The 13,873-nt window shown below is 45.2% G+C and overlaps 4 protein-coding genes and 1 long non-coding RNA gene across 8 annotated transcripts; 1 reads left to right on the plus strand and 4 right to left on the minus strand.

Moving 5' to 3' along the window:
• Nucleotides 1-127: 127 nt before the first annotated feature.
• On the minus strand, nucleotides 128-909 carry LOC116915680 (larval cuticle protein LCP-22). The gene is made up of 3 exons (XM_032920830.2): nucleotides 749-909; nucleotides 560-669; nucleotides 128-480 (listed from the first exon to the last, which is right to left on the minus strand). The coding sequence occupies exons 1-3, from the start codon at nucleotides 755-757 to the stop codon at nucleotides 225-227; spliced, it is 375 nt and encodes a 124-aa protein (XP_032776721.1). The 5' UTR covers nucleotides 758-909; the 3' UTR covers nucleotides 128-224.
• Nucleotides 910-2,029: 1,120 nt separating this feature from the next.
• On the minus strand, nucleotides 2,030-4,297 carry LOC116934310 (collagen alpha-2(VIII) chain). The gene is given in 5 exon segments (XM_045168903.1): nucleotides 2,030-2,640; nucleotides 2,724-3,156; nucleotides 3,158-3,739; nucleotides 3,816-3,897; nucleotides 4,202-4,297. Coding segments are annotated over 4 exon segments (1,476 nt in total). The 5' UTR covers nucleotides 3,828-3,897; nucleotides 4,202-4,297; the 3' UTR covers nucleotides 2,030-2,191.
• A 1,550-nt stretch (nucleotides 4,298-5,847) lies between these two features.
• Nucleotides 5,848-7,028, plus strand: LOC123469704. Its single transcript, XR_006643018.1, has 3 exons — nucleotides 5,848-5,957; nucleotides 6,028-6,811; nucleotides 6,896-7,028. It is a non-coding gene; the product is annotated as an uncharacterized LOC123469704 (long non-coding RNA).
• On the minus strand, nucleotides 6,124-9,462 carry LOC116915623 (collagen alpha-1(I) chain). 3 transcript variants are annotated; one of them, XM_032920743.2, is made up of 10 exons: nucleotides 9,214-9,462; nucleotides 8,972-9,046; nucleotides 8,599-8,881; nucleotides 8,050-8,508; nucleotides 7,799-7,915; nucleotides 7,500-7,733; nucleotides 7,328-7,444; nucleotides 7,202-7,255; nucleotides 6,890-7,141; nucleotides 6,124-6,799 (listed from the first exon to the last, which is right to left on the minus strand). In XM_032920743.2, exons 2-10 carry the CDS (start codon nucleotides 9,002-9,004, stop codon nucleotides 6,432-6,434), a joined length of 1,917 nt encoding a protein of 638 aa, XP_032776634.2. In that variant the 5' UTR covers nucleotides 9,005-9,046; nucleotides 9,214-9,462; the 3' UTR covers nucleotides 6,124-6,431. The 3 variants fall into 3 exon arrangements, with proteins under 3 accessions (XP_032776634.2, XP_032776632.2, XP_032776635.2); XM_032920741.2 differs by having other exon boundaries at nucleotides 8,972-9,130; XM_032920744.2 differs by lacking the exon at nucleotides 8,972-9,046.
• A 1,848-nt stretch (nucleotides 9,463-11,310) lies between these two features.
• LOC116915639 (collagen alpha-1(I) chain) lies at nucleotides 11,311-13,628 on the minus strand. 2 transcript variants are annotated; one of them, XM_032920768.2, is made up of 5 exons: nucleotides 13,528-13,628; nucleotides 13,211-13,269; nucleotides 12,921-13,129; nucleotides 12,058-12,854; nucleotides 11,311-11,998 (listed from the first exon to the last, which is right to left on the minus strand). In XM_032920768.2, exons 2-5 carry the CDS (start codon nucleotides 13,220-13,222, stop codon nucleotides 11,562-11,564), a joined length of 1,455 nt encoding a protein of 484 aa, XP_032776659.2. In that variant the 5' UTR covers nucleotides 13,223-13,269; nucleotides 13,528-13,628; the 3' UTR covers nucleotides 11,311-11,561. The 2 variants fall into 2 exon arrangements, with proteins under 2 accessions (XP_032776659.2, XP_045024840.1); XM_045168905.1 differs by having other exon boundaries at nucleotides 13,453-13,560.
• Between the last annotated feature and the right edge of the window lie 245 nt (nucleotides 13,629-13,873).

Consider the following 13,873-nt stretch of genomic DNA (forward strand, 5'->3'; position numbering starts at 1 on the left):
CTTTTTTGTTTGGAAAGGTCCACAATAACCTTTGGTTTACACGAGCTTTTAGATGTTTCAATTGAATTGCATTGTAGGCCTATGTAGAAAGAGCATCAAGGGATCCACTAACAAGATGAAATTGGGCTTATTTTTGCATTATTTATATTTGTTTCTCATCTCTTGTATGTAAATAAAATAATAGAGATGTTATGTACACATAAAGAGAAAGTAATTTGGAATGATTACAAAACGCCGGCGGCCTTCAAATCAGCGAGCATCTTGACGACGTGCTCTGGCATGGGGGGAGGAGTAGGCAAATGATCACCGGTAGCTTGGAAACCCTTCTCGTCAGCAACCCAGTTGACGGTGATAACAACTCCGTCGGGGGAGGTGTAGGAGTACGATCCCTTGGAAACTGTACCGATATCTTCCGGTTTAGGTCCAACTTGTTTCTGGCTGCCACTCTCAGATACCTTTGTTCCGTCAGCGCTTTCAAAACTAAACGTTTTGAAAAGTTGTCAATGAAGTTGTACAAGTTTAGAATATCAAACATTTGCATTGTAAAATTTTAACTCACTCAAAAGAATAGCTTCCATCCTCTTTCATCTCAATGTTGGACGAGACGATAGCGATTGGTTCATCCAATTTTGCAGCTAAGGCAACGGAGAACAAGGCGGCAACAATGATCTAAATTCGAAAGCAATCGTGATGCTGTTAGGTCTAGTGATTAAAGATTAAGAAAAACTCAACGAAACAAGTTACATACGAATTTCATTTTTGTTTGAAGAAGATTCGGCTGTTCTGCTCTGGTGGAAACAGTTGAAGAGTAGTGATGATATTCCCTAAGCGTTTGCCACCTTTTATATGCGGACGCAGACAGATGAAAGTGATGTGATGAGCCTGACCTATTGCCGCCTATTGCAGATAACATTCTCTTCTTCTGCTTGAGGCGATGTGTAAATGAGGGGGAAAGGAGAAATCAGTTGGCAGGAACATTATGCTTCGTTCTATAATAACCAATCCTGTTTAAGGTAGGGCGAGGCAGGTTTCGTATGAAACTTTTTTCGGAGTCATTTGCTCTTTTTTTTACTAGAGAACTGTATTCGTAAATTGTATATTAGCTTCTAAATCAGGTATATGAGTGATAGTATTGCCCACGCGATCACCAGAAGTTAAACGATGTTCAAGGTTCTACGGAAAGTTTGGCTTTTTCAAACTGTGCCATAGTGTGAATGTTGCCAGAGCTCGAAAAAGATTCAAGGCTCGCAATTTTCCTTGTTAGGTAAAGTATACACCTGTGTGCGAATGTATTAAATTTTGGCATTACATCAAGCCGTATAAAGAACGTTGGTTGGTGTTTAAAATAAATGACTTCGCCAGACGTAGCAGGGGTTGACAATTAAGGCAATTCATACCATTCTATTAAAACGACATAATCACTTTTCAGCATAAGTTATTCGAATCAAGGACTAATGTTTGTATGAACTATAGACAAATACCATATATTTTATAGAAGGTAAAATAAAAACAAAAAAAACGAGAAGATGTTGGATTACCGGCTTATGTGTATGTAAACGAATCTTTTGGGACATAGCACGAACAGGTAGCTGGTTAAACTAGTCTACGCCAATGACGCAATGACAAAAATCTCCTTCGGTTGTTGTAGCAATTTTTATGATTTGAAGCCAAGATTAATCAGGAACGTAACTAATCCTTTTTATCAATGCATGATGCGATACTTCGAACCGGCTTTCTGTTCCAGACTAGAGGGTATTTGAGGCTGATAGGTATAGCCGTACGTGACACATACGTACATGTACGTATAGGCTACACCACCCCTCTGTGCACCGGTGTTTGCTCAGGAGAGTCTCCCTTCGCTGTCCGATTCACGTGTAACTGTCAAGAAACACGCGTCAGCCCGTGTCAGTCGAGTTTCCTTATATTGGTGTAGAGAAAAGATTTATGTAGATTTTCTGTAATGTATTGCTTATACATAGTTTTATCACAGAAGCGTGAAAAAAAATGGATTGAGATGTATAGCTACACGTTTTTCTTACGCATGGTGTATTTACAATTTGCACAAATTCATGAAACCAGCATAGTATAACCATGGTACACATAAGTAAAATAAACTCTTGAAGTCTCTGGACATGGAAAAAATATTTGCCGTAAAATCTTTTAAACGATTCAACTTTTAAAGTTGATGTTTTTAACCATAACTAATTGCTGGGGGCTCGTAACTGGGCTGAGACACTGGCAGACTGTAAGCTGAGGACTGGTATACCGGTTCTTGATAGGCCGGTGCTTGATAAGCCGGTACTTCGTAAGATTGACCTGGGGAGCCAGCAGGTCCAGGTGGTCCAGGAGGTCCTTGATATCCTGGCGAGCCTGGCTTTCCTTGAGGACCAACAGGGCCGACGGGGCCGAGAGGTCCAACTGGCCCGGGACCACCAGGGTAGCCCGGAGAGCCTGGTTTACCTTGAGGGCCCCCTGGGCCTGGTTTACCTACTGGACCAACTGGACCTGGACCACCGGGGTACCCAGGAGCACCGGGTTTACCTTGGGGGCCAACTGGGCCTGGACCGCCAGGGTAACCAGGAGTACCAGCTGGGCCAGTATAACCATCTTTGCCTGGCTTACCTGGAAGGCCTGGCGCACCTGTAGGTAAAAAATTAGCATGACTCTAACAGAATGGAAAACACAAAGCGTTTAAAATAGAAAGGGAGGACAAAGAAAAGTACCTGTGTATCCTGGAGCACCGGGAAGTCCGTCTTTTCCGGGAAGACCAGGTCCACCTGGGAAGCCATCTTTACCACGAGCACCATTGTAGCCAGGTGGGCCAGCAGGTCCCAGAGGTCCAGGGGGGCCAGGTATCTTGCTGGGTGCACCGGGATATCCATCCTTGCCAGGAGCTCCAGAGTAGCCAGGAGTTCCAGCATCACCCTTAGGTCCAGGTCCACCTGGATAGCCATTTGTGCCGGGCTTGCCAGGTGGTCCTTGGAGTCCAACAGGGCCGGGAGGACCAACAGGACCAGGACCGCCAGAGTATCCTGGGGCTCCATCTTTGCCAGGGTATCCTGGTGGGCCAGGAGGGCCAGGGATTTTGGATGGGATTGTGTAACCTGGTGGACCTGTTTCACCTTTAAGTCCTGCTGGTCCGGGAGCTCCCGAGTAGTCCGTCTTTACCAGGTAGGCCAGGGCCGCCTGGGAGACCTGGAGCGCCATTATAACCAGGAGCTCCCTTTTCACCGTTGTAGCCTGGTTTGCCTGGTGATCCTGGAGCTCCATTATAGCCTGGTGTTCCCTTCGGTCCAGGGTATCCTGGTGCACCTGGTTTACCGGGAGGTCCTGGTTGTCCGGGTTTTCCAGAGTATCCCGGGGTTCCCGGGGCACCTGCATCACCTTTGTATCCTGGAGAACCTGGAGGGCCAGGTGGGCCGGGAGGTCCAGGAATGACTTGGGGTTGAGCATAGGAACTACTTCCGTAGCCTCCATAGCCACCACCGCCACCTCCACCACCTCCACCAGAAGAACCAGGAGCTCCTGGTGGTCCTGGTGGGCCAGGAGGACCCTTCAGCCAAGGAAGGTACTCATAGAAATTTTCCCACTGTTTCTGAATGTCGTAGGTTGCTGAAGACCCATACGGGTTAAGGGAGGCCCATTGTTCCTTGGTAATCGGAACCGTTTGACCTGCTTGTGGAGGTTGACCGTATTGGGGAATTGCCAAAACGGACGCCACCATGAGTGGGACAAATGCCTGCATATTGAAATTTAGAAAGCAAATCATGCGTCATTCTAGGTCAGATCTCATTTGCAAATAGGAAGTGCCTTACCAAAATCTTCATGGCTCTGGTTGCTAAAAGTACTGGTGGTTGGATTCGTTGTCTGCTGCAATATCAACGATATACTGTAGGTCTGCCGAAGAAAAATCAATTAGCATTGACGTCAATTATGAGGGTTGGTGGACATTTAAAATTTAATGTATGTTTCTCAAGTTTCTGATTGGTAAGACAGAAGCCAACATCATGAACGGAATTTAGTATAGGTAATAAATTAAGGGGCATTAACGATAAGTGGTAAATTATACGGACGCTGATGTGCACAACCCAACGTCAGGCAAAAACGTTTAAGGAGAGTATTGGCTGTTGTTAATTTTGAAATAATGTTATATACATCCTTTGGAGGCCTACATCAAATGCTTTCGGATGAATGTGTTTACCTTTTCTTGGAGTAGCTCTTCCTTCAACTGTTGTCCGTTCAACACTGCCTTTGGAGAAGAAATCGTTGTCTTTAAATACCCGAGTCGGCCGCGTCACTGTAGCAATAGAAACAGGTTAGAAAAGATGGGTGGGATCGTATTTTTAGAGATCGCAATGGAGGACAGTATCATATATACGAAGTAGCCTATTTACCGTGCGGTCAGTGCCCAATACAATAAGTCTGGCTGTCTAGGTCTTCCATCGAGCCAGATGGATAGCGGAAATCTCTCTTCACCTATACTCAAATATTCGACGTAAAAGGGAAATTTGTTTTTTTCCTCGGGGAAGAAAAAGAGAAAGAAACGCAACTGCGGTATTTATTTTTTGTTTCCATCTTCGAGGTAGAACGGAAGAAAGAAAACCTTATCGATACCACACGTCCGATTGTGGTATGCGTGTTTACAGAAATTCGAGCAATACTACATTCAAACCCAAACTTAAGTTATTCTAAAAATTAATATAGAGAGCAGTTTAAAAGTGGGGTTGTCTGGTGAAAGTTTCGAAGCTATGTACGGAGCGGCCATCACCGTTGGGTTAGCAAACACGAACGTGGCGTGAGACGTTACAGCCGGCTGAAGAAAAAAAAAATTCATGCATTCCAGTTTGCTTGCCAAGTTGTTTTAATTGAATCCCGGATGTACCAAACAGGCGAAGAAATTGCGTTTTAACTTCTACCTATTTTTTTAATTGTGAAAGTATGCTGCTGCTCCAATGCCGCTAGATGTTCATTAGGCTTTTTGAGTACCAAGGAAACGGCAAAAGTCGGAGTAATTTTTTTTTTAAATTCAGTGAAACTTGCGCAAAGTAATTTCACGCGGAAAGTTGAAAGATAAAAAAAGCAGTTGTGCCTTACAAATTCGATTTGTATATGTGCTTTAAGCGTTGTCTCCCTACATACATGAAAAATGGTGAAACATTTGTTGATTTTCGTCATGATGATCTTCCCTCACGCTAAGCGTTAAGACACCAGCCATTTTAACAAACGTTCTATATGACTCATTTATGCATGTTTATATGGTGAAAGGAAAACAGAACATACATTTGCTATATTATTCAACAAAACGTAGTCGAAGTCTCACTTGGCACTGAAATTATATTCCGCCACATTTTCCCCCCAACAATTCAAACGAATCTGTCCCAATTGCGTATTTAAAAGAAAAGAAAGGAAACACGGAAGTCAAACCAACAAAAGAGGTGAAAGGGGGAGAAGGTATTATATGCAAAAGTTCAAGTTTATATGTTTCTCGTAGTTTTAAATTGCGATTTACTGCGTTATAGATCGTTGAATGGGTATCCATCGAAACATATTTTTTACTGACGATGAGAAAGGCACTGAAACAAAAAATTATAGTAAAAAGCAGACGAGAAAGTGGGCGTTAAACGCGTAGCGTCATGCACATAATAACATAAGCTATAGCCTATTTGATGTGTGTATATAGAAATGCAACATGAAAAAAGTGGTGGTGGAAAACGGGTGACTGGAACACACGCATGCCTGGATGCTTCGTTCACGAGTGAGCTACTTTACTTTCACTCCGCATGGCCATGTGTTCTCTGTGGTGCGAATCAAAATGTCTCGAATTGGCTGAGAAAAATGAGTTATTTACGCTTGCAGACTTAATCTGTCAGTTTCTCCTTGTAAATAGGTGATTGCTGCTGCACGTTGCTTGGCAGTTACATGTTATACGTATCGAGACGTTAGACGACTTTCGTGTGGTCTGTTTCACAAAGTTTTTGATGGTTTCCTAATTTCCTACATTTCCCCCTTTTGTTAAGGAACGTGCAGTCTGCTATTTAGCCAGCAGTGCCGTACTGGCCAATTGGTGATCTACTTCGCTAAATCGTCAATTCACCGAGTATATACAAAAGAAAACACAATTGGTCAGGTTAGATATATTTATTAGGTAAAACATCAAGTGTATTAGTTTTTAACGGTATTATTCAGCACAATTCACAACATTCCGAGACTCTTCTTTTCCAAGCCAGTTGGAAACTAAGTCGGTAAGGCGTCATCTTTGTTGACGTCAAAGCGTTTGAAACTTCAAGTAACATATGGTAAAACTGATCTATAGTTGAAAGCTTTACATTTCACACGCGCTACATGGCACAAGCCGCTTTTCGGGAAAGTTTGCGGAATAATTGCACTGACGAAATAATGAAATTTGAAACGTCGAGTATTCGTTATCTAGGCTATTTCCAGAAGTCTACAAATGAAATTGAAGTTCCAAACCCTCCGGCGAATGGCGTACCGTTCGATTTGACGCCAGAACTTGGCGCTTTGGGTTCTTTCTGTTGCGACGCATTGTTTTGCGACACGGATCCAGCAGGATGCGTCTGTTCCGTAACAGGAGAACGTTTTCCGCTTTGGGGCGAAAGGTACGAAGAACCAAATAGCCCGGAAGTTCCAGGTGAGATTTGTTTCCCCCCGGAATTGCTCTTTACGTTTGGTGCTCGATATTGTACGTAATTCCCTGACGTTGATGGTCCGGCTTTCCCGCCTGGCCCAGGTGGGCCACGTTCTCCAGGCCGACCGGGAGGTCCTGGTGAACCGTCTTTACCTGCTTTCCCAGGTGGACCAATTTATTAGAAAAACCAAATTTCACGAATTGAACTGTACATGGAAGATTGCCGTCGGTATGCGATTTTACCTTTAGGTCCACTCTTTCCCTCTGGACCTGCTTTGCCTGGTGGACCTACGGGGCCTGCTTTTCCTTGTGGCCCTGCAGGTCCTATGTGACCGATATGTCCTATTTGGCCTGGATGTCCAGGAGACCCAGTAAAACCGGGAGGCCCAGCCTTACCTTGTGGACCGGCAGGGCCGGGTACTCCGTTGGCACCCGGAGCACCTATTGGGCCTGGATGACCGTCTTTCCCATCTTTACCAGGTGACCCGTGAGGCCCTGATTGCATTACGATCAATAAAAGTTATAGTGTAGAATAATTTTTTTGTTGTTACTTACCCCTCGGACCGGTTGGACCTTCTGGCCCTGTAGGGCCTTCTTTACCTGCAGGCCCTTTTGTAAGCAAAAATTTTTGATTGTATCAAAACGAAAATACGCAACACATGAAATCTAAAATGTGCCAACCGTCGTTTCCGGTATCTCCTTTGGGCCCAGTTGGACCTTGAGGACCAGGCCAGCCAGCTTTTCCGGGATCGCCTGGAAGTCCGGCCAAACCAACAGCTCCAGAGTCTCCAGTTTCACCTGAAAACAAATTCATTATTTATGCAACTTTTAAAAGCATCAGCTCTGTCATCACCTTTTTCGCCAGGAGGACCTTTAGGCCCCGGGGATCCGTCTTTCCCTGGTGGACCTGTATCACCTGTTGAACCTTTTTCTCCCGGTGATCCGTCTTTGCCGTTGGAGCCACTCGGGCCAACTGGTCCGGTTGGTCCCGTAGAGCCCGTAGAGCCTTTTTCGCCTGGAGTACCATCCTTTCCTGGATGTCCGCTGGGTCCCTCTGGTCCTGTAGCTCCGTCTTCCCCGGGACTTCCTTTTATGGGTAACATCCCGGATGATGTTATTTCCACGTGAAATCGAATGCTTCGAAAGACTTACCTTTGGGCCCTTCCTCTCCTTTGGGTCCTTGTGGGCCTGGTTCTCCAGGAGAGCCATCTTCTCCCTTATCGCCAGGGATTCCGTCCAATCCTGGAATTCCACCTTTACCAGGAAAACCTACGAGGAAAACATTTTAGCATGAAGATACAAGTAGTTCCACATTTCTAGTTCTCTGCTTAATATATATATCTATAGCACGATGAACGGTCTGGAACATTTCAGTTGCACATCAGCAGTCGAGAAACGCTCACCAGGAAAACCAGGATCTCCTTTGGGCCCTTTTGGGCCTGGTTCTCCGGGAGACCCATCTTTGCCGTCATCGCCATTTTCTCCGTTCGATCCATCTTTGCCCGCTTGGCCCTTTTCTCCTGGTGGCCCTTTCGGCCCGGGAGCCCCATCTTTTCCCGGTGGTCCTCTTTCACCTGGTGAGCCTTTTGATCCAGGATGCCCGTCTTCACCAGGATCCCCTTTTTCTCCGTCATGCCCGTTTCTACCAGGTGGACCTGGAGGTCCAGGTGGGCCCGGAGGACCGGGTGAACCCCCACCACCTCCACCTTTTCCTTTATTGCCTCCGCCTTTTCCCTTCTGACTTCCGCCACCTCCACCATAGCCTCCGCCACTTCCACCATAGCCTCCGCCACCTCCACCATAGCCTCCACCTCCGTGACCTCCTCCTTGGTAGCCTCCACCACGATGAACATTTTTCGCTTCTTCGTAGTCCATTAGTCAAGGTGCCATATAGAAAGAGAACAATGAAACAGTAGATGAGCCTCTCAACGTCTAAAATTGCCTTTGTGTACCTCTTCGTATTCGCGTAGTTACAGGAGGCCCAGGCGGTCCAGGAGGACATACACCACATGTGATGTTAAGTGAAAGGAAAGAATCAAGGAGAAGCTCCAATTCTTGCCGAATTCTTTTAATGTTTGCTATCTCCTCGGCCAGATAATGACGAGGATCCGATTCCCGGTAGGAGTTTAAAGAGGCCCAAGCATCTTCTGAAATGGGTTTCCTTTCAACTATTTGTCGTGGCGAGATGGCCACAGCAATAAAGAGGAAGTTTACCACCAAAAGTGGGACGGTTACCTGGCATTCAAACATGTTTTTGTCAGGGATATCCTTGCAAACAGAAAGAGCAAATTGTGAAACTGGCTGAACCATGATTCGAAGACGTACCAACAATATGGTGGTAGACATTTCGGCAAACATCAGGTCTTTGGCCTTACGTTTACTTACGACCTAACGCTTACACTGCACGCACAAAAATGTGATAGTATAGCGAAGAAGTGTTAGACTCGTTACATGTGAAAGGTGGCGATTATTCCGAATTTTACGCTATGTAAATCAAATTCATTTGTAACAAAAGGCGAAACAAAATCAACGGAAACTAAAAGGTATACGTCCTAGAGAAACGGTACCTTAAGATGAAGCACGACCATCAGCGGTACAAAATTGGAAAGCAATGCAACATCTTGAAACGCGTGACATACTGTGGCTACAAAAACACTTGCGCCGTAAGGGACACTACAGAAGGAAACATTTCTTTTTTCAACGAATGATTATTTTGCCAATTAAAATTTGTCAGACTGTCCTGAATAAATTTGTAGAAAAAAGAATGTTAAGTTGTGTCGCCACTTGCCTGCATTTGGACACTGACAAGGAGAGAGTGACCAGCACAATCGCTTATGTAGAAGAAAAGTTGAGATTGTTTGATAGGTTACGACCACGAGTAAGCCTGGCATGGAGATGTTAGCTTCCAGCGCTTGATTGCCCTCAATCTAATTTTGATTGCACTCGGGGCCATTGCAACGTAGACAATCATCGCTGTACATAATTTGCGTGTGTGCTATCATTGGGGTTGTGTTTTCAGTCAGTGATTCGCATTCTCTTTTAACTGACACATTAGCAGAGTTGCTGGCATCTCGCTTGAATTTAGACTTGCTAAATTTATTTAAACGGAGGGAAATGTCCCCCAACGCTGTAATGAGCTAATGGCATTAAACTGCCAAACCTGCTGCACGTACTGTAGGTAAATCAATGATCTGAGACAGTCACGTCGAAACTTGTAAAAGAGCCATGAAAGGTTATTGTACCTCTCTCTTGATAATTATGGCCATTTCCGGACGTGTTGATACGGATCCTCATTCCTGTTTTTCTCTGGCGGAATAATATCTAGACTATATACGGAACGCCATTTGACCAGAGTTTTATTGACAACCCCTGTTCGCTGGTTTATCAATTATTTCGGTAGTTTTATAGAGGTCCTGCATTATTTAGCATCTAAAGATAATCCACCTTCCAGTTATTTAAGGAACCACCAAGAAACCGAACTTGACTCCACCCTCCATAAAAGAAATAAGCCCAACTAAAAGTTAAACTTGGAATTCGATAAAACCTACACTGCCATCACCAGAATCAAGTGCTGATTCCGGATATGGGTCTTTGCGTTCATTATGTTGAATTTTTAACAAAACGGAATCAAAGTGGTTTCATTGCAACCACTTTGAATTTGAAGAATGAATCGAAGAACAAGAGTTTTCTATAAAAACCTGTTTCAAAGAGCGTTCCGTGTATCTCAAGCATAATTTCTCCAACGTCCTTGCGCAATGCGCAGATCCAAGAAACGAACAACTCATTTTTCCCTTACCGTCCCTAAAGCTTCTACATATACTATGCAGGTCACATGTTATCTATATCTCATGGCAGACCGCATAGGGAGAGAAAATATTTTATCAATGTGATTGGAAAACTGTTCTAAGCTACGTCATAGCTGTAGTTTTTGGAATTTGCGGTCATCAATGGTGGACGAGATATCCAATACCGTGCGAATACTAGGGACGTAACAAAAATGTAGGTTACGAGATTAGTCTGTGGGCCATACTTGCACTTGCCTCTTTTTTCTTTTTGTTTCGATGTATCCAATCAATGTTTCGAAACAGCCCAAAGAAATTTGGGTGAACTGGTCCTAAAGATAAACGATGAGTTCACAATTTCCATGAAAGGCATCTATTATCAACACTAATTTAAGTGAAGATTGGCCGTCCAGGTTTCTATTGAAACCATGAAAGAGAGCTTACTGACTAGGCCACCAATAACGAGTATGGGCGCAAAGACAACGCAGAAGGGTAATAATTTCAATTTTTTATAATCGATTAGCCGCTGGCTGAGCGAGACGGGTTTTGTCTCAAAATGTTGCAAGGTTCTGGAGAGATGTTACCTTCTGGCATAACTATGTCCTTAATCGAATTCTAATTGGAAACGGGGAGGATGAGCTTAAAACTTCTGGACCCTCTGCTCTCGTTAAGGTCTAAGAAAACTCTCGCTATAGAGAGCCTAGCTTTCACGCAATCAATCTGTTGGCGGGGCATTTGAAGGGATTTCTCCAAGAGAGAGATCTGACCAGCGTCCGTAAGAGCTTTCACTATAATCTTGTTTTAGACATTTTAAGCCTGAATTCTCTGTTTAACAAAGACAATCTCATTAATTGTAAATGTAGCAATAAGATGTGTCAAAAAAAGAATTTAAATGATTTATTGACACGTTTCCTCTTATATCTTTCTCACATTGTATGCAAAGCAACACTTAAATTTTCATTTTTTTTACATGTATATAACCAAAAAGTTCCGTATAGTAAAAAAAGAAATTCAAAACAAATACAGTCGCAGAGACTGTACCTTCCAAATATATAGCCAACGCAGTTTGTTATTCTTGACGAGACATCAGATGGCTGAGAGAAACTAACCGATTAATTGAACGTCAACCAAATTTATCGTCCGTAGTTGGACTGTGATGACTGAAACGATGATTGAGCTGGTGCTTGATATGATGGCTGTTGAGCAGGAGCTGGGTAGGCCGGAGCTGGAGTGGAAGCTGCAGGCCCTGGAGATCCAGGGGGACCGGCAGGTCCTGGGCCACCAGGTGTGCCAAGCCCGCCCTGGGGACCTGGTGCTCCTTGCGGTCCAGGTCCACCTTGAGGTCCAGCCGGGCCAGGGCCTCCAGGATATCCTGGTGCTCCCGGCTTACCTTGAGGTCCTGAACCACCAATCGGTCCAGCTGGTCCTGGCCCACCAGGGCTACCAGGAAGACCTGCTGGACCAGGTTTGCCTTCAAGTCCTACAGGTCCCGGTCCACCAGGGACACCAGGAGCTCCAGGAGCACCGTTCAAACCATCCTTGCCAGGTTTACCCGGTTGTCCAGGTCCGCCTAAAATAAAGGTGAATTAAGGCAATCAGTTGAGAAAATGGACTTATCGTTTTGATTACCTGGAATACCAGGTCCGCCGGGCAGACCGTCTTTGCCTGGAGCACCTGGCCCGCCAGGAAGCCCATCTTTGCCAGGTTTGCCGTTGAAGCCGGGTGGACCGACAGGTCCCTGAGGTCCAACTGGGCCGGGTTGAGTGCTTGGAGCGCCAGGACGTCCATCTTTGCCAGGACTTCCAGGGAATCCGGGAGTTCCAGCTTCACCCTTAGGGCCAGGGCCTCCGGGGAATCCATTCGTACCAGGTCTGCCAGCAGGTCCAACCGGGCCAACAGGTCCAACAGGACCAGCGGGACCAGGGCCTCCAGGGAAACCTGGTGCTCCATCTTTACCAGGAGCACCTGGAGCTCCTACAGGTCCAGGTGTGTTTGAGGGCAAAGTTATACCAGGTGCACCCGGTTCGCCTTTAGGTCCTCCAAATCCGGGTAATCCATTGAAACCGTCTTTGCCAGGGGCTCCTGGAGCTCCGTTGAGACCAGGAGCGCCATTAGCACCAGCAGCTCCTTTAGCACCGGGGGAACCAGGTGTACCGGGTGCACCAGGAGCTCCGTTTGAACCACGTTCGCCAGCCGGTCCTGGTCCACCAGGAGCGCCATTAAGGCCAGCGGGTCCTAGTGGTCCGGGCCCACCAGGAGCTCCCGGATTTCCAGGATTGCCTCTTTCTCCTTTAGGTCCGGCAGGACCGGGAGCTCCAGGTAAGCCAGGTGGTCCAACAACGGGGGATTGTTGGGATTGGCTACCAGTGGCCGATGGTCCAGGTGGGCCAGGTGGACCAGCTGGTCCAGTCAACCACGGCATACGTCTATGTATAATCATTCATCAAATATTATTACGTCTGCGCAAAGAAGCGACTCGTGGCACCACTTACTCAAGGAATTTGGCCCATTGTTTCTGAATTTCTTCAATTTTAGCCTTTGGTTTGGACGGGGAGGCGTTAGCGTTAGTGTTGCCGTACGGGTTGACATTGGCCCATTGTTCAAACGATACTTGGGATGTTGTTTTAAAGGTCTGTGGTGCGGTTTGCGGCCCATACTGCGGAGCAGCAAAGGCACAAGCAAACAAGAACGGCAGGATTGCCTAATAAAAATTAAATCGAATTCCATTACATTGTCAGCCAATCAATTACAACATGATGAAATGCAATATTCATCTACTTACTACTGCTATCATGTTGGAACTCGATAACTTTACTTGAACAGTCCTTGATTCACCACGATCTGCAACCGAAAAAGTTGGTCAAATATAGAATGAAAAGAACATGGGTGCGTCCTTAATTAATACCAAAACTTTCTTTTGAATCTCATTAAATATCTAAATGCTAATTTGTAGTAGAGAGTATACTTTAAAAACATTAAAGCAAAACGAACGAGGTTAAATAGAAATCAAATTTCTGCATGTACTTTTGAAACCGGTTAAATGAGATCGACGCTAAAGTTTTGAGAAAATTGCCGTCTGTTGAACAGCTGTTTTGTTACCTTTTGCAAGGTGTTTGTCAGTTTCTTGCCGACACAACACTGAACACTGATGGCAAGGTGCCGGCTTTTAAACGCGTTAGCGGCCTAGTGAGCGGTAGAGAAAAGTGTCGTAATCCACTGGTGAAGATGAGGGCAGCTAATAGCAGCGAGCAGGGTAAACGTCGCGTACTGGGTGTATGTACTACACACATAAAAGTCGAAAGTGAAATCTTAAGTTATTAGGAGAAACGAAAGAAAAGTGTAGTACGTCGAAGGCGATGAGGACGTACGTAGGTATTAGAGGACTTTTATGACTTGCACCATTTCTCTTTTTTCTATACGAATTTTCTCTTGTGTCAGCTGCGGA

This window comes from Daphnia magna, linkage group LG2, assembly GCF_020631705.1.
Source record: "Daphnia magna isolate NIES linkage group LG2, ASM2063170v1.1, whole genome shotgun sequence".
NCBI lineage: Eukaryota > Metazoa > Arthropoda > Branchiopoda > Diplostraca > Daphniidae > Daphnia > Daphnia magna.

Bases quoted from the DNA above. Each gene is read 5' to 3' on its own strand.
- LOC116915623 (XM_032920743.2), bottom strand. From the start codon at position 9,004: ATGTTTGCCGAAATGTCTACCACCATATTGTTG. The intron at 8,882-8,971 runs GTACGTCTTCGA...TTTGAATGCCAG, and splicing joins TGTCTACCACCATATTGTTG to GTAACCGTCCCACTTTTGGT. The intron at 7,916-8,049 runs GTGAGCGTTTCT...TTTTCCTCGTAG, and splicing joins AGGAGATCCTGGTTTTCCTG to GTTTTCCTGGTAAAGGTGGA.
- LOC116915680 (XM_032920830.2), bottom strand. The intron at 481-559 runs GTGAGTTAAAAT...CAAAACGTTTAG, and splicing joins GATGGAAGCTATTCTTTTGA to TTTTGAAAGCGCTGACGGAA.
- LOC116915639 (XM_032920768.2), bottom strand. The intron at 12,855-12,920 runs GTAAGTGGTGCC...GATTATACATAG, and splicing joins CAATGGGCCAAATTCCTTGA to ACGTATGCCGTGGTTGACTG. The intron at 11,999-12,057 runs GTAATCAAAACG...CCTTTATTTTAG, and splicing joins CGGCGGACCTGGTATTCCAG to GCGGACCTGGACAACCGGGT.